The 25,661-nt window shown below is 47.2% G+C and overlaps 1 protein-coding gene across 1 annotated transcript; it reads left to right on the forward strand.

Moving 5' to 3' along the window:
• Nucleotides 1-2,966: 2,966 nt before the first annotated feature.
• LOC121561941 (low affinity immunoglobulin gamma Fc region receptor III-like) lies at nt 2,967-4,796 on the forward strand (the record flags this gene model as incomplete). Its single annotated transcript, XM_045222224.1, has 5 exons — nt 2,967-3,271; nt 3,365-3,651; nt 3,827-4,075; nt 4,144-4,263; nt 4,576-4,796. Coding segments are annotated over 5 exons (1,041 nt in total), but the record flags the coding sequence as incomplete, so codon positions are not given.
• Nucleotides 4,797-25,661: the final 20,865 nt, after the last annotated feature.

A 25,661-nucleotide genomic window follows, 5' to 3' on the forward strand; every position in this document is an offset into this window, starting at 1 on the left:
CCCAGAAAATTTTTAGGAGGGGGGCTAACGCCGTGGACGACGGGCCAGCAGGAGACCGCGGCAGAGCGGCCCAGCGGGTTGGCAGAGGAGGCCGCCAGGTTACGGGGGCCACTGGTCGAAGAGGGGGTGGAAGGTGTAGAGGCACGGCGAGAGGTACTGGGGTGTGTTACCAGTCCGGTCCGGCCCATTCCAGATCCTTGCGTAGGACCAGTGGTGTGTGTCCCCAGTACGGTCCGGCCTGTTCCTGCTCCCCGCACCAAGTCATTGGTGCGCTTCGTCAGCCCGGCTCGGCCCGTTCCTGCTCCCTGCACCAAGTCAGTGGTGCGCTTCGTCAGCCCGGCTCGGCCCGTTCCTGCTCCCCGCACCAAGTCGGTGGTGCGCCCGTCAGCCCGGCTCGGCCCGTTCCTGTTCCCCGCACCAAGTCAGTGGTGCGTTGCGTCAGCCCGGCTCGGCCCGTTCCTGCTCCCCGCACTGAGTCAGTGGTGCGCTTCGTCGGCCCGGCTCGGCCCGTTCCTGCTCCCCGCACCAAGTCAGTGGTGCGCCCGGCAGCCCGGCTCGGCCCGTTCCTGCTCCCCGCACCAAGTCAGTGGTGCGCTCGTCAGCCCGGCTCGGCCCGTTCCTGCTCCCCGCACCAAGTCAGTGGTGCGCTTCGTCAGCCCGGCTCGGCCCGTTCCTGCTCCCCGCACCAAGTCAGGGGTGCGCTTTGACAGCCCGGCTCGGCCCGTTCCTGCTCCCCGCACCAAGTCAGTGGTGCGCTTCGTCAGTCCGGCTCGGCCCGTTCCTGCTCCCCGCACCAAGTCAGTGGTGCGCTTCGTCAGCCCGGCTCGGCCCGTTCCTGCTCCCCGCACCAAGTCAGGGGTGCGCCCGACAGCCCGGCTCGGCCCGCTCCTGCTCCCCACACCAAGCCAGTGGTGTGCGTCGTCAGTCCGGCACGGCCCGTGCCTGTTCCCCGCACTCAAGTCAGGGGTGCGCTTCGACAGCCCGGCTCGGCCGCTCCTGCTCCCCACACCAAGCCAGTGGTGTGCGTCGTCAGTCCGGCACGGCCCGTGCCTGTTCCACCGGTGGCTGGTCCGGCACCGGTCAGATGCTTCACGCCGGAGCTAGAGCAATCCGCTCCACCAGTGTGCAGTCCAGCTCCGGCCAGCGGGGCCAGACTGGACCAGGGGTACTTTGGGGGGTTGGAGAGGGAGCGGGGATCAGGCCCGGAGCCGGATCCGCCGCCTAAGCGGAGTGCCCACCCGGTCCCTCCCCTGTGGTATTTGGTGGGCGCGGTCGGAGTCCGCGCCTTTAGGGGGGGGGTACTGTCACGCCCTGGCTCTGGGGACTCTAATATGTTGAGCCAGGGTGTGGATAGTCTATGTGTGTTCTAGGTTTCACTTTCTGGGTTTGTATATCTATGTTGGTCAGGGTGGCTCCCAATCAGAGACGGCTGTAGCTCGTTGTCTCTGATTGGGAGTCATACTTAGGTAGCCGTTTGGCATTCATTTGGTGTGGTTTCTTGTTCGTATTTGGTTTGTGTATGACCATTGACTGTCACGTCATCGTTTTGTTGTTTTGATCGTGTGATCATTGAGATAATAAATATGTTCGCTTTCAACGCTGCGCCTTGGTCCTCATCTCTTACCGACGATCGTGACAGTAAAAGCCAACCCAAACATAACATCTAAAGATTTGCAGACCTCCCTTGCTGCATCTCAGGTAACTGTGCATGCTTCAACTATAAGAAGAACACTGAATCGAAATGCCATTCATGGGAGGGTTGCTAGGAAGAGGCCTCTGCTATCAAAAAAGAACCAAACTGCCAGTCTTAACTTTGCCAGAGACCACCTGGACAAACCTGAAGGTTTCTGGAAGTCCATTCTCTGGACCGATGAGTCCAAATTTGACATTTTTTGTCACAATCAACACCGCTACGTTTGGCGAAAACCCAACACTGCCTACCACCAAAATAACCTTATCCCAACAGTCAAGCATGGTGGTGGGAATGTCAAGATCTGGGGCTGCTTTTCCTCCTCTGGACCTGGATGACTTCACATCATTAAGGGAACCATGAATTCTGAGATGTACCAGGAGATTCTTGAACAGAACGTCAGGCCATCAGTCAAAGAGCTAAAGCTGGGACAAAAATGGGTCTTTCAACAAGACAACGACACAAAGCATTCAAGCAAATCTACCAAAGAATGGCTCAGGAGAAAGAAGATTTGTGTTTTGGATTGGCCAAGTCAAAGTCCTGACCTAAATCCAATCGAGATGCTGTGGCAGGACCTGAAGCGGGAAGTTCATGCCAGACACCCCTCAAACCTCACTCAATTGACTGAGTTCTGTAAGGAGGACTGGGCAAAAATCCCTCCAAACAGATGTCAGAGACTGATTACTGGCTATAGGAGACGTTTAGTCCAAGTTTTCGCTGCTAATGGAGGTTCCACAAGCTATTGACTGAAGGGGTTCACATATTCTTGCACACATCAAATCTTTGTTTCTGTTAAATAAACCACTTTTTTAAATAAACAATGAAAATATATCATACCCAACTGGTCCCAGATATTCAGTAGAGAGACTGTCACTCTCAGATGTGACATACAGGGAGGAGAAGAGATTGAGTATGGTTTTTATAACAGAGGAAAGTCGGTCTACACGAATACAGAGCCTGAGTACAGAATCAGTCCTGCAAAGAATGGTCTATATACCTGTGAAGGTCTTCAGAAACTCAATGGCTTAAAACACTCCGAGTCAACTAATGCTATACAATTGACCGTGTTAGGTAAGTCTGTTTTTATGGGATTGCAAGAGAAAGAGACAGAATAGTGAGGAAAAGACAAAAGGGATGAGGTCAAATAGCAGACAGTGAGATCAATGATGGAACTAAATTATTGTTTGATTTTGGGGTAAGGTACAATATTATGATAACAAATTGAGTAAATATTTTATACTAAAATAATTTAATTAAAGAACAAACATTTTAACCCCAAGCTGTCCTGAGTGTCTCTCCTCAGTGGCTGAACCCTGGAGACTCAGTTACTCTGAGCTGTGGGGTTAAAGAGTCATCTACAGGCTGGAGGTTCTTCTGGTACCGATTTGTTCCCTACAGAGCTGGGTTACCCTCCCTATTGGACAGGTCCTACTCTGTAGAGCCTCTATCTGGCAATGGGACTACTGAAGACTCCTACACTCTGAACCCTGCTGGTCCTAATCACACAGGAGGATATGTGTGTACAGCTGGGAGAGGAGACCCAGTCTATGACACACTCTACAGTGAACCTCAGTTTCTCTGGTCAGGAGGTAACTAACTGCATTGAAACTGCATTTAACCACATTTAAGTCATCCTCATGTGTATATATAACTATAAGTTTGAGTCTTTCTCTTTGTTTCAGACCTGCATCCTTCAGTGTCTCTCAGAATAAGACCCAACAGAACTCAACACTTTACATCAAAGTCTTTCTCACTGAGCTGTGAGGAGAAGGGGAACTCTACTAGATGGAGACTGAAGAGATACAGAGAGAGAGGAGTGGAGTCAGGGTGTGGCTCTAACTGGGAATCAATGGCAGGGTCCACATGTACCATCAGGTCCACACTTGAAAAGGACAGTGGAGTGTACTGGTGTGAGTCTGCATCAGGAGAGTACAGTAATGCTGTAAACATCACAGTGGCTGGTATGTCTATTGTACAACATTCACTAACCTTTTTTACATTTCAATGTATGATAATGATGTTCAATTCTGAAACTGAATGAATGTATCTCATATAAAATGCAAGCTCATAAGACATTCATATATTGTGTGTGATTACTCCAGATTTACAGTTTTATTTATATATTATGTTACACAGCTGGTGCTGTGATCCTGGAAAACCCTGCCTATCCCATGACTGAGGGAGACTCTGTGACTCTGCTCTGTACAAATAGATATCAGGAAACAAACCCAAACCCCAAGGTTGATTTCTACAAAGATGGAGTACTCATCAGGAATGAGACCACAGGAGAGATGACCATCCCTGCAGTATCCAAGTCAGATGAAGGCTTCTATAAGTGTAAATCTAATGAAGGAGAAACACCAGAGAGCTGGGTGACAGTGAGAGGTGAGAAGAGCAGTGTGTGTGTGTGTGTGTGTGTGTGTGTGTTGATGGTAAAACATGTGTTTTGATAGTCCCTCCAGGTTCCGTTGTCTCCATCTCTCTGCTGTCCAGGATGCTGTGTGGTCTACTGGTGGTGTCTCCCTTTCTACTGGTGTATATCATTCTGATGGTGAAATGCTGCAGGGCTCAAGGTGACCACTTTATTTCAGTGTGTATCTACAAGAAGCTTATCCAGCTTGATATTTTCCTTCTTTATGTCATGCTCTTGTATTACTGTTATCAAGTAATGTTGACTCGAATGGTTCATTTCAAATGTAAATAGACAAAGTGCCCAGTGGCAGCTATTTCTGTTAAATGTCTTCTACGGAAATGTTCTTCCCCCAGAAAAGGCAAACTAACATTTTCATTACTTCTGAAGGATTACATTTTAGTGCTGTGCAGTTGAACGAGCAGTTGAATCAGTTTAACTCTAATGCTACTCTCCGTCCGTTATATTCCTATAGGCATGTGTTCAACAACCAAATCTCCTCAAGATGAGTTACGATCTGATGATATCATCGAACAGACCGAATCATCCGTGTGATCATTACAGTATGAACTGTGAGCTGAATGACCATTTTTATGATTTTAAAGTTTTTGCCATTGCCTTGCCATTGATTTATGATAGCGAGTCAAATATAATTGAATGACATTTTACAAATACTAAATGCTATGATTTAGCAAGTTGACGTTTTCAGCTTTTGGGATCTTGTATTCTTTGTTATTGTTGATTGTTGTTAATATTCTTGAAATATTACACTTACTCCTCTTTGATTTCAGTTTGTTGATTGAAAAAGAGTGTAGTGCCTGTTTTGTTTAAAAGTAGAATTTGTTGTATTTTTTAAATATGTTGTATTTTAGATAATGTCATGCTTTTTACATGCAGGTGCATATATGCTGTATGTGAATATTTTCTGGGACTAAAGGTGGGTTTATACTTGTTTGGCCGACCTACTATAACAACTTTAACAATTATGTTGGAACATGTATAGTTTGTTTTTAACTCAATTAATGCTTATTTTCATTTACATGTTCCATACATTCCGATTCTATGTCTGTATGTTTTTTATAAAATGTTATTTCTTCAGTATTCGTTATAGGAGCCAGATGAGTGTTCCACTATTGAACTTGAATAAAGAGGGTGTGCATTGTCTTACATTAGATAGCACGACGATTCTGCCTGACGAGAGTCGCATAGGAGTGACTCCACCTGACGTAAGACAATGGAGGTTGTGTTGCATTTTGTATTTTGTATTAATTCTCATATGTCAAATAAAAAGTGATGATTCCCCACATCATTGTATTGCTTTGAAATATAATTTAATTTAAGGACATATTCCTTTTACTCTCTGTATTGCTGAGTTGAAACAATGCATTTACATCTTGAACATTCCTATACATTTCTTATTATGTAAAGCAAAACTTTTTAACAAAATCTCTATACACCATATTGCTGTCAGTCTTCTGTAAACCACATTCAGATTTGACTTCTACTGATATGAACCCATACAGAAATGGTCCATGTCTGTACTAATATGATGACATAGAGAGAGGAAGGAATAAGAGGGCAGACCCAGTAGACTGAGGGGTTATGTTGTTGCTATGTGACCAATGACCACATTAGCGTCCATATTGTGATCCACAAGAATCTGGAGTAGTTACTGGCCTGTCCTAAAGGGGGCGATAAGAAACCCCAGATGTTTACCTTTTTACACCCACTAAAGGTGAAGTCTCTAACTGCTTTCACCTGTAACCTTTCTCTCCACATGTTTGTTTCTTCACATATGTTGTACATGTGTCCCACACCCTACACTCTACAACAAACCACTTAGTTTTTTTGTTTTTTGGGGGGTAGATCAGCTTAATATTGCAGATAGATTGTAACTTCCATCAATGTAATTGTCTGCATCACTTCCAATCCCCCATGTTTTTTATATATATACTCCCCTTTATTACTTTTCAACCCCGCCATCTTATCCCTACTTGGGGTAAATTAGTGAACAACCATGCTTAGGCCTCTACTTCCAGCTTATACTTACTATCTACATTTTATGGACACAGTCAATTTTACAATAATTTTATTTGATTTGTTTTTGCTTCTGAACTTCTTCTACTCTCAACCTCTCCGATCATTTTCATGATGTCCATCCGGTTTGCTTCTATATGCCATATCTTTCTAACTGTGCTCTTTCCCAAAAGCTCCCAACATACAACCTACAACATGTAATGATGTTACTCAAAATGAAACTCTACACTTTAACAATGGAAACCCAGTTACCAAGTTACACCTTTAATACATTCCACATAGCTCTGTCTCTGATGTACACACACAAACAACACAACACACAAACACACACACACACTAAACATATTCCTCATAACAGAACCATCTGAGGTTGTGTGTATGTGTGTATGTGTGTGTGTGTGTGTGTGTGTGTGTGTGTGTCTGTATGAAATTCTGTCTGTGTGAAGAAGTCCATTTCCATTGTGGCACAACTGAGGTTAGCTGGCTAGGCTTGCCACCTGACAACTGAGCAAAGGTTTGAAGGGAGGCCTACACTATCTAATATAATATGAATAGACTATAAACCGCTACTCTTTTTCCTCTTGAATCTTTCTCTCTCAGTGTTTCTGTGTGACTGTGAAGAGGCGTGATCTAAGCAGAATGTCATCATATAGGAAGTAGAGGGGTTTGTCAGAAGGACTATAGTTCTAGAGAAAGTCACTTGTCTGTGGGGACAGAATGGAGAGCACCTTGCTCTGTTTGCTACTAGGTAAGTACTGAGTTAGTGTGTGTGTATGAACACTAATTACCTGATTTACTAAGCCCTTAAGGTAAGAAGGAATAAGACATTAATGGAAATGAAGACAGTTTCAAGCTTTAGCTTTGTTTTTGGTGTTTTAGCCCTTATTGAGAAAACATGACAAATGCTTAGTAAATGGCACTAAAAAGAAATTGCAGCAAATATGGTGTAGATATGAAATAAGAGAGTGACCACCATACATTGATGTTGCATCTCTGTGAGAATGTCACGAGTGCTGAAGGTGGGTGTGGTGCAGAAATCAAGCGCAGGACGCAGAAACTAAGTCCAAAAGACTGTAGTGAAATATTCACGTAGTACACGAGCACAACAGGCCCGGAGGTGAAATAAAGGCGCACACAGGCGTCAAACAAAAGGCGCACTAACATGTGCGAAAACCTCTCCAAAACAATGGAGGGAAACACGTAGCACAGAACACCAAACAGAAGCGTAATCACACACAACACCTGACACACACAACGAGAACTAAATAGGACACTAATGAGCACTAACTAGAAACAGGTGTACAACATCAAGACAAAACCAAACGAACATGAAACATACAACGGTGGCAGCTAGTACTCCGGGGACGACGACCGCCGAAACCTGCCCGAGCAAGGAGGAGGAGCAGCCTCGGCAGATTCCGTGACAGTACCCCCCCCCCTTGACGCGCGGCTCCAGCCGTGCGCCGACCCTGGCCTCGGGGACGACCAGGAGGACGCGGTGCAGGGCGCGTAGGGTGACTACGGTGGAACTCAGTCAGGAGAGATGGGTCTAGGATGTCCCTCCTCGGCACCCAGCACCGCTCCTCCGGGCCGTACCCCTCCCACTCCACGAGATATTGGAGACCCCCCATCCGACGTCTCGAATCCAAAATGGACCGAACTGTGTACGCCGGAGCCCCCTCGATGTCCAATGGGGCGGAGGAGTCTCTGCGATCTCACCTTCCTGGAGTGGACCAGCTACCACCGGCCTGAGAAGAGACACATGGAACGAGGGGTTAATATTCTTATACTCAATAGGTAGTAGTAACCTGTAACACACCTCGTTCAATCTCCTCAGGACTTTAAAGGGCCCTACACACCGCCGACCCAGCTTCCGGCAGGGCAGGCGGAGGGGTAGGTTTCTGGTCGAGAGCCAGACTCGATCTCCAGGTGCGTACACCGGCCCCTCACTGCGGTGGAGATCGGCGCTCGCTTTTTGTCGACGGATGGCCCGCTGCAGATGAACGTGTGCAGCGTTCCACGTCTCCTCCGAGCACCTTACCCACTCATCCACCGCAGAAAATGAGAAAAGGGTGTTGAGCCCCCTCAAGCCAATGTCTCCACACCTTTAGGGCTTGAACCACAGCTAACAGCTCCCTGTCTCCTACGTCATATTTTCCGCTCCGCCGGGCTGAGCTTTTTAGAGTAGAAGGCACAGGGGCGGAGTTTAGGTGGCATACCGGACCGTTGTGATAGCACGGCCCCTACACCGGCCTCAGACGCGTCTACCTCTACCTGGAATGGTAAGGCGGGATCCGGATGCGCAAGCACTGGAGCCGAGGTAAACAGGGCCTTCAGTCTCCCAAATGCCCTGTCCGCCTCCGCTGACCACTGCAATCGCACCGGACCCCCCTTCAGAAGAGACGTTATGGGAGCTGCCACCTGTCCAAAACCCCGGATAAACCTCCGGTAGTAATTCGCAAAACCCAAGAACCGCTGCACCTCTTTCACGGTAGTTGGGGTTTGCCAATTACGCACGGCTGACACCCGGTCAACCTCCATCTTCACCCCTGACGCGGACAACTGATAACCCAGAAAGGAGACCGACTCCTGGAAAAACAGACATTTCTCTGCCTTGACATACAGGTCGTGCTCCAACAGCCTACCCAACACACGACGCACCAGGGCTACATGCTCGTCTCGGGTAGGCGAGTAAACCAGGATGTCATCAATGTACACGACCACACCCTGCCCCTGCATGTCCCTGAAAATTTCATCCACGAAGGATTGGAAGACTGAAGGAGCATTCATCAACCCGTATGGCATGACGAGATACTCGTAATGACCCGAGGTGGTACTAAATGCCGTTTTCCATTCATCGCCCTCCCTAATGCGCACCAAGCTATACGCGCTCCTGAGATCCAGTTTCGTGAAGAAACGGGCTCCGTGCAATGACTCCGTCATGGTCGCAATCAGAGGGAGTGGATAACTGTACTTCACAGTGATCTGATTGAGACTACGGTAATCTATGCACGGGCGCAACCCTCCATCCTTTTTCTTCACAAAAAAGAAGCTTGAGGACGCAGGAGAAGTGGAGGGCCGTATGTATCCTTGTCTTAGAGATTCGGCTATGTAAGTCTCCATAGCCCGCTTCTCCTCTTGGGACAGAGGATACACATGGCTCCGCGGAAGCGCTGCTCCTGCCAGGAGGTCTATCGCACAATCCCCCTGTCTATGAGGAGGCAAACGCGTCGCCCTCGATTTACTAAACACAAGTGCCAAATCCTCATATTCAGTGGGAATGCGCAATGAGGACACCTGGTTTGGACTCTCCACCGAGGTCGCCCCCACGGAAACACCCAAACATCTCCTCTCACACTGGGCAGACCACTCCTTAAGAGCCCTCTCTTGACACGAAATAGAGGGATCATGGGTACTCAACCAGGGAATACCCAGCACCACCAGATACGCAGGAGAGTCGATAAGATATAGCTGGATAGTCTCCTCATGACCCCCCTGCGTACACATCCTAAGTGGCGCTGTGACTTCCCTGATCAACCCGGATCCCAACGGACGGCTATCTAGGGCATGAACAGGAAATGGGATGTCAACAGGAAGTAGGGGAATCCCTAACTCTAAACAAAATTTACAATCAACAAAATTCCCAGCTGCGCCTGAATCTACTAGCGCCTTATGCTGGGAATGAGGTGCAACCTGTGGAAATCGCACAGGTATACAGAAGTGCACAACAGAGAGCTCTGGGTAAGTGGGGCGTCTACTCACCTGGGAAGGCTCCCCAGTGCGTGGCCTGTTGTCTCCTCCCTCTGGAAACCCTCCCCAGCACCTGGCCGCAGTGTGCCCTCCACGACCGCAATTGGTGCAGGGGACAGGCCCCCTCGGGCTCCTCCTCCTCCTTTCTCTAGCGCCAGCACCCCCGAGCTCCATAGGGCTCGGCTCGGAGGTGCTGGAGGGTGGAATGGACGGACCCCACTCTGGACGTCCACGGGTGGCCAGCAGGGTGTCCAGACGGATGGACATGTCGACCAACTGGTCGAAGGTGAAATTGGTGTCCCTGCAGGCCAACTCACATTGAACGTCCTCCCGTAGGCTACATCGAAAATGGTAGATGAGGGCCCGTTCATTCCACCCTGCGTCTGCCGCTAGAGTCCGGAACTCCAGAGCGAATGCCTGTGCGCTCCTCCTCCCCTGTCTCAGGTAGAATAGCCGCTCCCCTGCCGCTTTGCCCTCAGGTGGATGGTCGAACACGGCCTTGAAGCGACGGGAGAACTCCGCGTAGGAGATGGTGGTGGCGTCCATCCTCCTCCACTCGGCATTGGCCCATTCCAACGCCTTGCCCGTGAGACAAGAGATGAGGGCGGAAACGCTCTCATGTCCCGAGGGCACCGGGTGTACAGTGGCAAGGTAGAGCTCCACCTGCAGGAGGAACCCCTGACACCCGGCAGCTGTGCCGTCATACACCCTCGGGAGCGAGAGCCGAATCGCCCTGGGTTCCGGACCTGGGACTGGTGGACCGGCCGATGGCATTGGCAAGGTAGGTGGAGGTGTGGGTACCCCTCTGGACTCCCATCGGTGCAGGGTGTTGATGACATCCTGTAGAGCGGTCCCCAGTTGTCTGATCTGGTCATCCTGGCCGCGGACATGCTCCTCCAGCGACTCAGGTGTGGTTGTTGCTCCTGCTGATTCCTTTATAAGCGGTGTGTGATTCTGTCACGAGTGCTGAAGGTGGGTGTGGTGCAGGAATCAAGCGCAGGACGCAGAAACTAAGTCCAAAAGACTTTAGTGAAATATTCACATAGTACACGAGCACAACAGGCCCGGAGGCGAAATAAAGGCGCACACAGGCGTCAAACAAAAGGCGCACTAACATGTGCGAAAACCTCTCCAAAACAACAGAGGGAAACACGTAGCACAGAACACCAAACAGAAGCGTAATCACACACAACACCTGACACACACAACGAGAACTAAATAGGACACTAATGAGCACTAACTAGAAACAGGTGTACAACATCAAGACAAAACCAAACGAACATGAAACATACAACGGTGGCAGCTAGTACTCCGGGGACGACGACCGCCGAAACCTGCCCGAGCAAGGAGGAGGAGCAGCCTCGGCAGATTCGGTGACAGAGAACCTGAGCTTATAGAGATGATGCCATGCAGACATGGTTAGTGTGGTGGTGTGCATTTAGCCAGGTCATACCTCAGGAACTAAAGACTGGTGTTAACTCATTGGATGCAAAATGTGCTGTCAATGACAATGAATACAAAATGCAATATTTGTTGGATGTGTTGTAGTATCAAGTTGTGATTATTGTAAATGGTTGTAGGTTCCTTTGCTACAGTTATAGTAAACTGTGTTAAGAGATGAATGAGTGGTGTTTTGGTGTTTTTGGTCTCTGTACTCTCACTGTGTGCAGAACATGGGAAGTCAGTGTCCATTTATAGCTGCAGTCTGTAATTCAAACTACCTTTAAATGGCCACACTGCCACTTGTTGTGGTATACGGCTGAGGGATGGGGCTAAGGAAATTAATTCATCTACATTGTTTACAATAATTGTCATAAAATAAACATATATTTTGAGTTATGATGGAATAAGACTTGAATTGCTGTGATTCATTTAGTAGTGTAGAAATCTATGTAGAAAACGCAGATTGCACCTTTAAAATAAAGTACAGGATGGATTTGGTAAACAGTAACATGAATATGGCATGTTGTTATTTATTTCAAACTAATATTGGAGCAATGTGACTTTCTTTGTTGTAGTGCTGAGTACACACATCTACTCTGGACACTCTGAAGATGATGATGGTAGATATTTGTACACTTGATCAAGCCTTCATCTCTTAATGCTTCATTATATTTCTTTGTGATGTTTAAAGCTGCTTTTGGATAGACATAGTTTTAGTTTTTAGTGTCTCAAAATAACATTTATAAAAGCAATTTTATCATGCTGGTTTTATTTTGTGCAGGACAGGCAATGGCTGTTCTGACCATACACTCCAAATCCTCCCAGATATTCAGTTGAGAGTCTGTCACTCTCAGATGTAACATACAGAGAGGAGAAGTCACTGACTGGAAATACACATGGCGCAAGGATGGTGTAGACTTCCTCAGTAGGGAACATGAATTTGAGATCAGTGAGGTTAAGATTTCAGACAGTGGTGTCTACTTTTGTCTGGGTACACATATTGATCAGAAGAAGTATTCTGAGTGGAGTGATCCAGTCAGACTGACGGTGACAGGTAAGTCATCTTAACTTTCATTCAAATCAGTGCCTCCATGCCTACAACCACTTGACATTTGGCCCCATTTTAAGGATGCTATTTTGTCGTTAAAAAATTTCTGCCTACCATTGCTGTTCAGATTCCTCCATTAATTCTTCCTCGTTTCATTTGATAATTGAAGAAGTATGGTGTAAGATCATACTTTTAACTGATTGGTGCACTAATTGCATTTGTCTTCATTTAACTGTTTCCTCAGCTCTGCCTACAGCCTCAGTGAAGATAGTCACTACCCAGGAGCCACTGTACTCCGGAGACAAAGTCAAGCTGCAGTGTGAACTATCAGACTACACAGACTGGACGTACTCACTGGTTAATAAATAAAGAACGGCTTTCCAGTCACACCAGTAAAACCACCACCATCTTTCTCTCTGACCAGGCTGGTCAGTACCAGTGTGAGGGGACAAGGACAAAACGGCCCCAGATGTCATATCTCAGCTCATCTCTCCACATCAGCGTCACTGGTGAGCTCACTATTTATCTTCAATCACTATCTGGACATTCGAAAATCTGAGCCAATGAGGGTTCATCTAATTACATATATACAGTATACACTGTAAATTGAAACTGAATAGAGTGAACATACCCCTAAAATCAGCTTTTATCAAAACTTAACTGCAACAGCTAAATAATTAAAAATGGCCAAGTATTTATCCAGATGTTTTGATATTCTGCTCTCTGTTTTCTTAGCTCGGCCTGAAACTACACTGACCGTAAATCAAAACCCTGTGTACACAGGAGAGACAGTAACTCTGACGTGTTCAGTGGGTTCTGACAGTGGCTGGAGCTATACGTGGTACAAAGACAACACTAAGAAACTAGTGACCTTGTCTGTCAAACACACTACAACAGGAGCCACCTTCACCATCAATAGAGCTGCCAAGTCTGTCCAGGGTCTCTACTGGTGTCAGGGAGAGATCCTGTCCAGATCCATATCATCAATCATCAGTGATCCTGTCACTATCACTGTGAAAGGTGAGTTACTTTGTTATGTGTTTTTTATCATACAAATGGACACTATTTATATTGAGTCAATGATGTAGACATGATCCATGTACAGTTGAAGTCGGAAGTTTACATACACCTAAGCGAAATACATTTAAACTCAGTTTTTCACAATTCCTGACATTTAATCCTAGTAAAAATTCCCTGTCTTAGGTCAGTTAGGATCACCACTTTATTTTAAGAATGTGAAATGTCAGAATATTACTAGAGAGAATGATTTATTTCAGCTTTTATTTCTTTCATCACATTCCCAGTGGGTCAGAAGTTTACATACACTCAATTAGGATTGAGGTCAGGGCTTTGTGATGGCCACTCCAATACCTTGACTTTGTTGTCCTTAAGCCATTTTGCCACAACTTTGGAAGTATGCTTGGATTCATTGTCCATTTGGAAGACCCATTTGCGACCAAGCTTTAACTTCCTGACTGATGTCTTGAGATGTTGCTTCAATATATCCACATACTTTTCCTTCCTCATGATGCCATCTATTTTCTGAAGTGCACCAGTCCCTCCTGCAGCAAAGCACCCCCACAGCATGATGCTGCCAACCCCGTGCTTCACGGTTGGGATGGTGTTCTTCGGCTTGCAAGTGCCCCCATTTTCCTACAAACATAACAATGGTCATTATGGCCAAACTGTTCTATTTTTGTTTCATCAGACCTGAGGACATTTCTCCAAAAAGTATGATCTTTGTCCCCATGTGCAGTTGCAAACCGTAGTCTGGCTTTTTAATGGCAGTTTGGAGCAGTGGCTTCTTCCTTGCTGAGTGGCCTTTCAGGTTATGTCGATATAGGACTCGTTTTACTGTGGATATAGATACTTTTGTATCTGTTTCCTCCAGCATCTTCACAAGGTCCTTTGCTGTTGTTCTTTGATTGCTTTGCACTTTTCGCACCAAAGTACATTAATCTCTAGGAGACAGAACGCGTCTCCTTCCTGAGCGGTATGACGGCTGCGTGGTCCCATGGTGTTTATACTTTGTACAGATGAACGTGGTACCTTCAGGCGTTTGCAAATTGCTCCCATGGATGAACCAGACTTGTGGAGGTCTACCATTTTTTTCTGACGTCTTGGCTAATTTCTTTTCATTTTCCCATGATGTCAAGCAAAGAGGCATTGAGTTTGTAGGTAGGCCTTGAAATACATCCACAGGTACACCTCCAATGGACTCAAATTATGTCAATTAACCAACATACATCCTTAATGGACTTTTGTAGTATGAAAACGTTCCAACAACAGCTACATCTTTGGATATTGCTAAGCATGTATCCAGATCTTTAAATTATGCTCTTTTCTCACAGCCCTGCCCAAAGCTACACTGACCATAAATCCAAACCCTGTGTACACTGGAGAGACAGTAACTCTGACGTGTTCAGTGGGGTTTGACAATGCCTGGAGCTATACATGGTACAAAGACAACACTAAGAAAGTAGTGCCCCAGTCTGACAGACACACTACAACAGGAGACACCTTCACCATCAGTAGAGCTGCTGAGTCTGACCAGGGTCTCTACTGGTGTCAGGGAGAGATCCAGTCCAGAACCATATCATCAATCATCAGTGATCCTGTCGCTATCACTGTGAAAGGTGAGTTACTTTGTTTTGTGTTTTTTATCATATTGAGTATATCATGTAGACATGATCCATGTACAGTTGAAGTCGAAACTTTACGTACACCTTCGCCAAATACATTTAAACTCAGTTTTTCACAATTCCTGACATTTAATCCTAGTAAAAATTCCCTGTCTTAGGTCAGTTAGGATCACCACTTTATTTTAAGAATGTGAAATGTCAGAATAATAGTAGAGAGAATGATTTATTTCAGCTTTTATTTCTTTCATCACATTCCCAGTGGGTCAGAAGTTTACATACACTCAATTAGTATTTGGTAGCATTGTTCTGTCCACAAATGTTCTATAGGATTGAGGTCAGGGCTTTGTGATGGCCACTCCAATACCTTGACTTTGTTGTCCTTAAGCCATTTTGCCACAACTTTGGAAGTATGTTTGGATTCATTGTCCATTTGGAAGACCCATTTGCGACCAAGCTTTAACTTCCTGACTGATGTCTTGAGATGTTGCTTCAATATATCCACATACTTTTCCTTCCTCATGATGCCATCTATTTTCTGAAGTGCACCAGTCCCTCCTGCAGCAAAGCACCCCCACAGCATGATGCTGCCACCCCGTGCTTCACGGTTGGGATGGTGTTCTTCGGCTTGCAAGTGCCCCCATTTTCCTACAAACATAACAATGGTCATTATGGCCAAACAGTTCTATTTTTGTTTCATCAGACCTGAGGACATTTCTCCAAAAAGAATGATCTTTGTCCCCATGTGCAGTTGCAAACCGTAGTCTGGCTTTTTAATGGCGGTTTTGGAGCAGTGGCCTCTTCCTTGCTGAGCAGCCTTTCAGGTTATGTCGATATAGGACTCGTTTTACTGTGGATATAGATACTTTTGTACCTGTTTCCTCCAGCATCTTCACAAGGTCCTTTGCTGTTGTTCTGGGATTGATTTGCACTTTTCGCACCAAAGTACATTAATCTCTAGGAGACAGAATGCGTCTCCTTCCTGAGCGGTATGACGGCTGCGTGGTCCCATGGTGTTTATACTTTGTAAAGATGAACGTGATACCTTCAGGCGTTTGCAAATTGCTCCCATGGATGAACCAGACTTGTGGAGGTCTACCATTTTTTTCTGACGTCTTGGCTAATTTCTTTTCATTTTCCCATGATGTCAAGCAAAGAGGCATTGAGTTTGTAGGTAGGCCTTGAAATACATCCACAGGTACACCTCCAATGGACTCAAATTATGTCAATTAACCAACATACATCCTTAATGGACTTTTGTAGTATGAAAACGTTCCAACAACAGCTACATCTTTGGATATTGCTAAGCATGTATCCAGATCTTTAAATTATGCTCTTTTCTCACAGCCCTGCCCAAAGCTACACTGACCATAAATCCAAACCCTGTGTACACTGGAGAGACAGTAACTCTGACGTGTTCAGTGGGGTTTGACAATGCCTGAGCTATACATGGTACAAAGACAACACTAAGAAAGTAGTGCCCCAGTCTGACAGACACACTACAACAGGAGACACCTTCACCATCAGTAGAGCTGCTGAGTCTGACCAGGGTCTCTACTGGTGTCAGGGAGAGATCCAGTCCAGAACCATATCATCAATCATCAGTGATCCTGTCGCTATCACTGTGAAAGGTGAGTTACTTTGTTTTGTGTTTTTTATCATATTGAGTATATCATGTAGACATGATCCATGTACAGTTGAAGTCGAAACTTTACGTACACCTTCGCCAAATACATTTAAACTCAGTTTTTCACAATTCCTGACATTTAATCCTAGTAAAAATTCCCTGTCTTAGGTCAGTTAGGATCACCACTTTATTTTAAGAATGTGAAATGTCAGAATAATAGTAGAGAGAATGATTTATTTCAGCTTTTATTTCTTTCATCACATTCCCAGTGGGTCAGAAGTTTACATACACTCAATTAGTATTTGGTAGCATTGTTCTGTCCACAAATGTTCTATAGGATTGAGGTCAGGGCTTTGTGATGGCCACTCCAATACCTTGACTTTGTTGTCCTTAAGCCATTTTGCCACAACTTTGGAAGTATGTTTGGATTCATTGTCCATTTGGAAGACCCATTTGCGACCAAGCTTTAACTTCCTGACTGATGTCTTGAGATGTTGCTTCAATATATCCACATACTTTTCCTTCCTCATGATGCCATCTATTTTCTGAAGTGCACCAGTCCCTCCTGCAGCAAAGCACCCCCACAGCATGATGCTGCCACCCCCGTGCTTCACGGTTGGGATGGTGTTCTTCGGCTTGCAAGTGCCCCCATTTTCCTACAAACATAACAATGGTCATTATGGCCAAACAGTTCTATTTTGTTTCATCAGACCTGAGGACATTTCTCCAAAAAGAATGATCTTTGTCCCCATGTGCAGTTGCAAACCGTAGTCTGGCTTTTTTAATGGCGGTTTTGGAGCAGTGGCCTCTTCCTTGCTGAGCAGCCTTTCAGGTTATGTCGATATAGGACTCGTTTTACTGTGGATATAGATACTTTTGTACCTGTTTCCTCCAGCATCTTCACAAGGTCCTTTGCTGTTGTTCTGGGATTGATTTGCACTTTTCGCACCAAAGTACATTAATCTCTAGGAGACAGAATGCGTCTCCTTCCTGAGCGGTATGACGGCTGCGTGGTCCCATGGTGTTTATACTTTGTAAAGATGAACGTGGTACCTTCAGGCGTTTGCAAATTGCTCCCATGGATGAACCAGACTTGTGGAGGTCTACCATTTTTTTCTGACGTCTTGGCTAATTTCTTTTCATTTTTTTTCCATGATGTCAAGCAAAGAGGCATTGAGTTTGAAGGTAGGCCTTGAAATACATCCACAGGTACACCTCCAATGGACTCAAATGATGTCAATTAATCAACATACATCCATAATGGACTTTTGTAGTATGAAAACGTTCCAACAACAGCTACATCTTTGGATATTGCTAAGAATGTATCCAGATCTTTAAATTATGCTCTTTTCTCACAGCCCTGCCCAAAGCTACACTGACCATAAATCCAAACCCTGTGTACACTGGAGAGACAGTAACTCTGACGTGTTCAGTGGGGTTTGACAATGCCTGGAGCTATACATGGTACAAAGACAACACTAAGAAAGTAGTGCCCCAGTCTGACAGACACACTACAACAGGAGACACCTTCACCATCAGTAGAGCTGCTGAGTCTGACCAGGGTCTCTACTGGTGTCAGGGAGAGATCCAGTCCAGAACCATATCATCAATCATCAGTGATCCTGTCGCTATCACTGTGAAAGGTGAGTTACTTTGTTTTGTGTTTTTTATCATATTGAGTATATCATGTAGACATGATCCATGTACAGTTGAAGTCGAAACTTTACGTACACCTTCGCCAAATACATTTAAACTCAGTTTTTCACAATTCCTGACATTTAATCCTAGTAAAAATTCCCTGTCTTAGGTCAGTTAGGATCACCACTTTATTTTAAGAATGTGAAATGTCAGAATAATAGTAGAGAGAATGATTTATTTCAGCTTTTATTTCTTTCATCACATTCCCAGTGGGTCAGAAGTTTACATACACTCAATTAGTATTTGGTAGCATTGTTCTGTCCACAAATGTTCTATAGGATTGAGGTCAGGGCTTTGTGATGGCCACTCCAATACCTTGACTTTGTTGTCCTTAAGCCATTTTGCCACAACTTTGGAAGTATGTTTGGATTCATTGTCCATTTGGAAGACCCATTTGCGACCAAGCTTTAACTTCCTGACTGATGTCTTGAGATGTTGCTTCAATATATCCACATACTTTTCCTTCCTCATGATGCCATCTATTTTCTGAAGTGCACCAGTCCCTCCTGCAGCAAAGCACCCCCACAGCATGATGCTGCCACCCCCGTGCTTCACGGTTGGGATGGTGTTCTTCGGCTTGCAAGTGCCCCCATTTTCCTACAAACATAACAATGGTCATTATGGCCAAACAGTTCTATTTTTGTTTCATCAGACCTGAGGACATTTCTCCAAAAAGAATGATCTTTGTCCCCATGTGCAGTTGCAAACCGTAGTCTGGCTTTTTAATGGCGGTTTTGGAGCAGTGGCCTCTTCCTTGCTGAGCAGCCTTTCAGGTTATGTCGATATAGGACTCGTTTTACTGTGGATATAGATACTTTTGTACCTGTTTCCTCCAGCATCTTCACAAGGTCCTTTGCTGTTGTTCTGGGATTGATTTGCACTTTTCGCACCAAAGTACATTAATCTCTAGGAGACAGAATGCGTCTCCTTCCTGAGCGGTATGACGGCTGCGTGGTCCCATGGTGTTTATACTTTGTAAAGATGAACGTGGTACCTTCAGGCGTTTGCAAATTGCTCCCATGGATGAACCAGACTTGTGGAGGTCTACCATTTTTTCTGACGTCTTGGCTAATTTCTTTTCATTTTTTTTCCATGATGTCAAGCAAAGAGGCATTGAGTTTGAAGGTAGGCCTTGAAATACATCCACAGGTACACCTCCAATGGACTCAAATGATGTCAATTAATCAACATACATCCATAATGGACTTTTGTAGTATGAAAACGTTCCAACAACAGCTACATCTTTGGATATTGCTAAGAATGTATCCAGATCTTTAAATTATGCTCTTTTCTCACAGCCCTGCCCAAAGCTACACTGACCATAAATCCAAACCCTGTGTACACTGGAGAGACAGTAACTCTGACGTGTTCAGTGGGGTTTGACAATGCCTGGAGCTATACATGGTACAAAGACAACACTAAGAAAGTAGTGCCCCAGTCTGACAGACACACTACAACAGGAGACACCTTCACCATCAGTAGAGCTGCTGAGTCTGACCAGGGTCTCTACTGGTGTCAGGGAGAGATCCAGTCCAGAACCATATCATCAATCATCAGTGATCCTGTCGCTATCACTGTGAAAGGTGAGTTACTTTGTTTTGTGTTTTTTTATCATATTGAGTATATCATGTAGACATGATCCATGTACAGTTGAAGTCGAAACTTTACGTACACCTTCGCCAAATACATTTAAACTCAGTTTTTCACAATTCCTGACATTTAATCCTAGTAAAAATTCCCTGTCTTAGGTCAGTTAGGATCACCACTTTATTTTAAGAATGTGAAATGTCAGACTAATAGTAGAGAGAATGATTTATTTCAGCTTTTATTTCTTTCATCACATTCCCAGTGGGTCAGAAGTTTACATACACTCAATTAGTATTTGGTAGCATTGTTCTGTCCAAAAATGTTCTATAGGATTGAGGTCAGGGCTTTGTGATGGCCACTCCAATACCTTGACTTTGTTGTCCTTAAGCCATTTTGCCACAACTTTGGAAGTATGTTTGGATTCATTGTCCATTTGGAAGACCCATTTGCGACCAAGCTTTAACTTCCTGACTGATGTCTTGAGATGTTGCTTCAATATATTGTGATGTCACAAGAGGCTGTGTCCTGGAGGGACGTTACATCCCCCTGAGGTGGCTGCAAACCCAGACAGCTATGGCTCCATCTGCTGGTATGGTCGGGAACTCCAACCCTCTGTGGCCAATCTTCCCACGCAGCTGAAACCAATCAGGGGCTGATGGGCTGGGGTTGTTTTGGAAGGGAAGAGACACGGTCTGGAGGGTGGGTTGGAGGAAGAAGAGAATTGTGTTATAATTTTGTTTGTTGCCGAAGACCTTTAATAAAAATCCTTGTTTTGGTTGAACCTGGACTCCTTGCACTACTTGGGCAACCCCGCTGGAAGCGGTAGCCTCTCGTGGCATCACAGATGGTGGAGAATACGGGCACGCTCAAGCGGTAATAGTGCATGTCAGAGGAGGATACCGAAGGTTTGATCACCCAGTTTTCCAAGCTGGCCGTAGGCTCCCCGCCGACTGAAATGGAGGACATATTGAAAGCCCTTGTTGCTGGCCAGCAAGCCCAGATGCAAACAAACGTGGCTCTCTTGGAGGAGCAAAAGAAAGCCAACCTTCTGAAGGCAGAGGAATTGCAGTTGCAGAGACAGAGGGTGGTCCAAAATACCCGCCCAATAAAGGCAAGTGACTTTATATCTAAGATGGGAGCTACCGATGACATTGAGGCATACCTGCATGCATTTGAGGCCACGGCCACTAGGGAAGCCTGGCCCAAGCAACAGTGGGTTGGTCTGTTAGCCCCCTTTCTAACCGGGGAAGCGCTGAATGCTGTCCGGGACCTGGGCCCTGACCAGGTTACTGACTATGATGCCCTGAAGTCTGAGATCCTCAGCAGATATGGACTCACAAAGTTTGGTATGGCCCAGCGCTTTCACAGCTGGACCTTCCCTACCAGACCAACCTCCTCGGGCGCAGATGCATGAACTTGTCCGAATCGCAAGGAAATGGCTGGATCCGCAGAGGAATACAGCAGCGGCGGTGGTGGAGGCCGTTGTGGTGGATCGTTACCTACGCGCCCCTGCCTTATGAGGCAAAACGGGTCATCAGTCAACAGGCCTTGACCACGGCTGATCTGACCGTGGAAGCTGTGGAAAAGTACCAGGCCACAGCGGAGATGCTGAATGCTTCCCGAAAAGACCCCAGGAGTGCGGCCCCACCACAAATGGGAAGGACCCGTCCAAAGGACCCCAAGGTCTCGAACCCAGCCACGTCAGGACTTATCCCGGCTCCAGGGGGAGCCAGAAACCAGGCGGGTCCAAGAAGAGTACACCAGGAGGGGGGAAACTCGACAGTGTTACCGGTGTGGGGAGATGGGACATATCTCCTGGCAGTGTGGGAAACCAGCCGATGAACCTATGCCCACTGCGGAGTCCTCCAGCTCAGCACCCACACACCGTGTTGCCTCGCTCTTGGGAGTCGTAGATGGCGGCCCAGATCGACCCCCCCACCTGCCCGGTAACTGTGAATCACCATGATGTGGAGGCCTTACTGGATTCTGGTAGCCGGGCCACCCTGGTGCGTAAGGATTTGGTGGGCCCAACGTGTCTGACCCCGGGGAAAGTCCTCCCAGTTTCCTGTGTCCATGGGGACACCAGAGAATACCCCATTACTGAACTTACAATGACCAGCACACGGGGAACCATACACACGACGGCGGGGGTGGTTGATTCCCTCCCCGTCCCTGTCCTAATTGGACGAGACTGCCCAGCCTTTTACCCACTCTGGAGAGAGTCTCAGGAGAGGATAACCCGAGTACCTCGGAAACGGAGAGGCAAGACTCATCCTGGGAAGGCTCCGGTGCAATCCTCCGAGTTACTCACTCCCGCCCGGGCTCTGATAGGGATGGCAGGTGCCCAGACCGACACCGAGACTGGTCCGGATACGGGAGAAGAGAACGCAGCCCAGGAAAGTGCTCCGTTCTCCAGTGAAGAAGACGTCCCAGGCACCCAAGAGCTTCCCCCTCTCACAGGCCAGTATGGTACGGCTCAATTACAAGATCCTACTCTTGCAAATGCCTTAAGAAATGTGCAGGTATTAGAAGGTGTAGTGTTAGGTGATAAGACAACCCCCACTTACCCCCATTTCGCAGTAAACCGGGGGTTAGTATATCAGATAGTCAAGAAAAATGAGGAAGTGCATGAACAGCTCCTCGTGCCACAGCCCTATCGGGCCACAGTACTCAACCTAGCCCACACACACCCGCTAGGGGCCCACTTGGGGGTAGAGAAGACTAAGGAAAGAATCATGCAACGTTTCTTTTGGCCAGGAGTACACAAAGAGATAGAGAACTACTGCCGTAGTTGCCCGGAGTGTCAGCAGGTTGCGCCAAAGCCCACATATAGAAACCCGCTCATTCCCTTGCCCATTATCGAAACTCCTTTTGAGAGGATTGGATTAGACATAGTCGGGCCCTTACCGAAAAGTGCCAGGGGACATCAATACATTCTGGTCATTCTGGACTATGCGTCCCGGTACCCGGAGGCCATTCCGCTGAGGAAGGCTACATCCAGACAAATCGCCAAGGAGCTGTTCCGTCTCTCAACTAGTCTGGGAATCCCAAAAGAGATATTGACGGACCAAGGGACTCCATTCATGTCCAGGGTGATGAAAGAACTCTGTGCTTTACTGAAAATCAAACAGCTGAGAACCTCGGTCTACCACCCCCAGACAGATGGCCTAGTCGAACGTTTTAACAAAACACTAAAATCCATGCTGCGGAAAGCGGTAGGGGGAAGATGGGCGCAACTGGGATCAGCTGTTACCATACATATTGTTTGCGGTGAGAGAGGTACCTCAGTCTTCTACTGGTTTTTCACCCTTTGAGCTCTTGCTTTCCTACAGACCCAGAGGACTGCTCGACATCGCCAAGGAGGCCTGGGAGGAGCAGCCATGCCAACAGCGGACACTGATCGACCATGTAGGGGCTATGAGGGAGAGAATGAAGGCCATCTATCCCATGATGCGGGAACACATGGAGGCCAGTCAGCGGCAACAGCAAGCCTCCTACAACAGATCTGCTCAGCCCAGGGAGTTTAAGCCGGGGGACAGAGTGCTGGTCCTGGTGCCAACCGTTGAGTGCAAATTCCTGGCAACCTGGCAAGGACCATATGAGGTCATTGAACGCATGGGAGAAGTAAACTACAAGGTGAGGCAACCAGATAAGAGGAAAACTGAGCAGATTTATCATGTTAACCTTTTAAAGAAGTGGCACGCCAGAGAGGCGCTGTTTAGCTCTCTACCCCCCACAGAGACCCAGGAACCGGCGCGAGAAGAGGTTCAGCTGGGTCCAAATCTGTCCCCACATCAACGACAGATGGCCCTGGAACTCGTGGAGCAGAACCAGGATGTCTTCTCCTCCCTTCCCGGTCACACAGAGGTGGTCCAACATGAGATCCGCACCATGCCTGGCCGAACGGTAAACCAGCGCCCGTACCGCGTGCCAGAGGCTCGTAAAGTGGTTATACAGAAGGAGGTAAGGAAGATGCGGGAGTTGGGAGTAATCGAAGAGTCCCACAGTGCCTGGGCAAGTCCCATAGTACTAGTTCCCAAGCCAGACGGTTCAGTACGATTTTGTAATGACTATCGAAAGTTGAATGAAGTGTCTGAATTTGATGCATACCCAATGCCTCGTGTCGATGATTTAATAGACTCCTTGGGGCATGCTCGTTTCATAACCACTCTTGATCTCACAAAAGGCTACTGGCAGGTGCCCTTGACCCCGGCGTCTAAGGAGAAGACAGCCTTTGCCACCCCGGAGGGGCTCTACCAGTATACCCGACTTCCGTTTGGTCTCCACGGGGCCCCTGCCACGTTCCAACGCCTGATGGATCGAGTCCTTGCGCCCCACAAGAGGTACGCAGCGGCTTATTTGGATGATGTGGTTATACAAAGTCAGGATTGGGCCAGCCACCTACCCCGGGTACAAGCGGTGCTGGATTCGCTCAGGGAAGCAGGGCTCACGGCAAACCCGAAGAAGTGCAAGGTGGCCTTCAGTGAGACAAACTACCTGGGGTACACCATTGGGCGGGGGTTGGTCAAACCACAGGAAGCCAAACTGCGGGCCATACAGGACTGGCCGCAGCCCATCAACAAGAAGCAAGTAAGGTCATTTTTGGGCCTCGCTGGCTACTATAGACGCTTTATTGCAGATTTTGCTACCATAGCGGCACCATTGACGGAGCTGACGACCAAACGCCACTCACGAATGGTGAAGTGGAACCCTGCGGCGGAGGCGGCTTTCCGCAACCTGAAGCGAGCACTCTGCTCCAGTCCGATCCTGGTGGCACCAGACTTCAAGAAGGAATTCATGGTCCAAGCGGATGCTTCGGAGGTGGGTCTGGGTGCTGTCCTCACCCAGGCACATGACGGGGAAGAACATCCCATTCTCTACCTAAGCAGGAAGTTACTTCCAAGAGAGAAGAACTATTCAACGGTGGAGAAGGAATGTCTGGCGGTAGTCTGGGCCCTGGAGTCCCTTCGGTTCTATCTCCTGGGCCGACGTTTCATGGTGGTATCTGATCACGCCCCTCTGCAGTGGATGGCCAAGAACAAGGAATCAAACAGTAGAGTAACCAGATGGTTTTTGAGCTTGCAACCGTTTAACTTTTCGGTTGTCCACAGGGCTGGCAAGCACCACGGAAATGCGGACGCCCTCTCCCGGCGCTGATGCCTTCTTCACTGCCTTTACCCGACGAGGACGTCGGTCCCGAGGAGGGGGATGTGTGATGTCACGAGAGGCTGTGTCCTGGAGGGACGTTACATCCCCCTGAGGTGGCTGCAAACCCAGACAGCTATGGCTCCATCTGCTGGTATGGTCGGGAACTCCAACCCTCTGTGGCCAATCTTCCCACGCAGCTGAAACCAATCAGGGGCTGATGGGCTGGGGTTGTTTTGGAAGGGAAGAGACACGGTCTGGAGGGTGGGTTGGAGGAAGAAGAGAATTGTGTTATAATTTTGTTTGTTGCCGAAGACCTTTAATAAAAATCCTTGTTTTGGTTGAACCTGGACTCCTTGCACTACTTGGGCAACCCCGCTGGAAGCGGTAGCCTCTCGTGGCATCACAATATCCACATACTTTTCCTTCCTCATGATGCCATCTATTTTCTGAAGTGCACCAGTCCCTCCTGCAGCAAAGCACCCCCACAGCATGATGCTGCCACCCCCGTGCTTCACGGTTGGGATGGTGTTCTTCGGCTTGCAAGTGCCCCCATTTTCCTACAAACATAACAATGGTCATTATGG

This window comes from Coregonus clupeaformis, chromosome 8 (assembly GCF_020615455.1).
Source record: "Coregonus clupeaformis isolate EN_2021a chromosome 8, ASM2061545v1, whole genome shotgun sequence".
NCBI classification, from domain to species: Eukaryota; Metazoa; Chordata; class Actinopteri; order Salmoniformes; family Salmonidae; genus Coregonus; species Coregonus clupeaformis.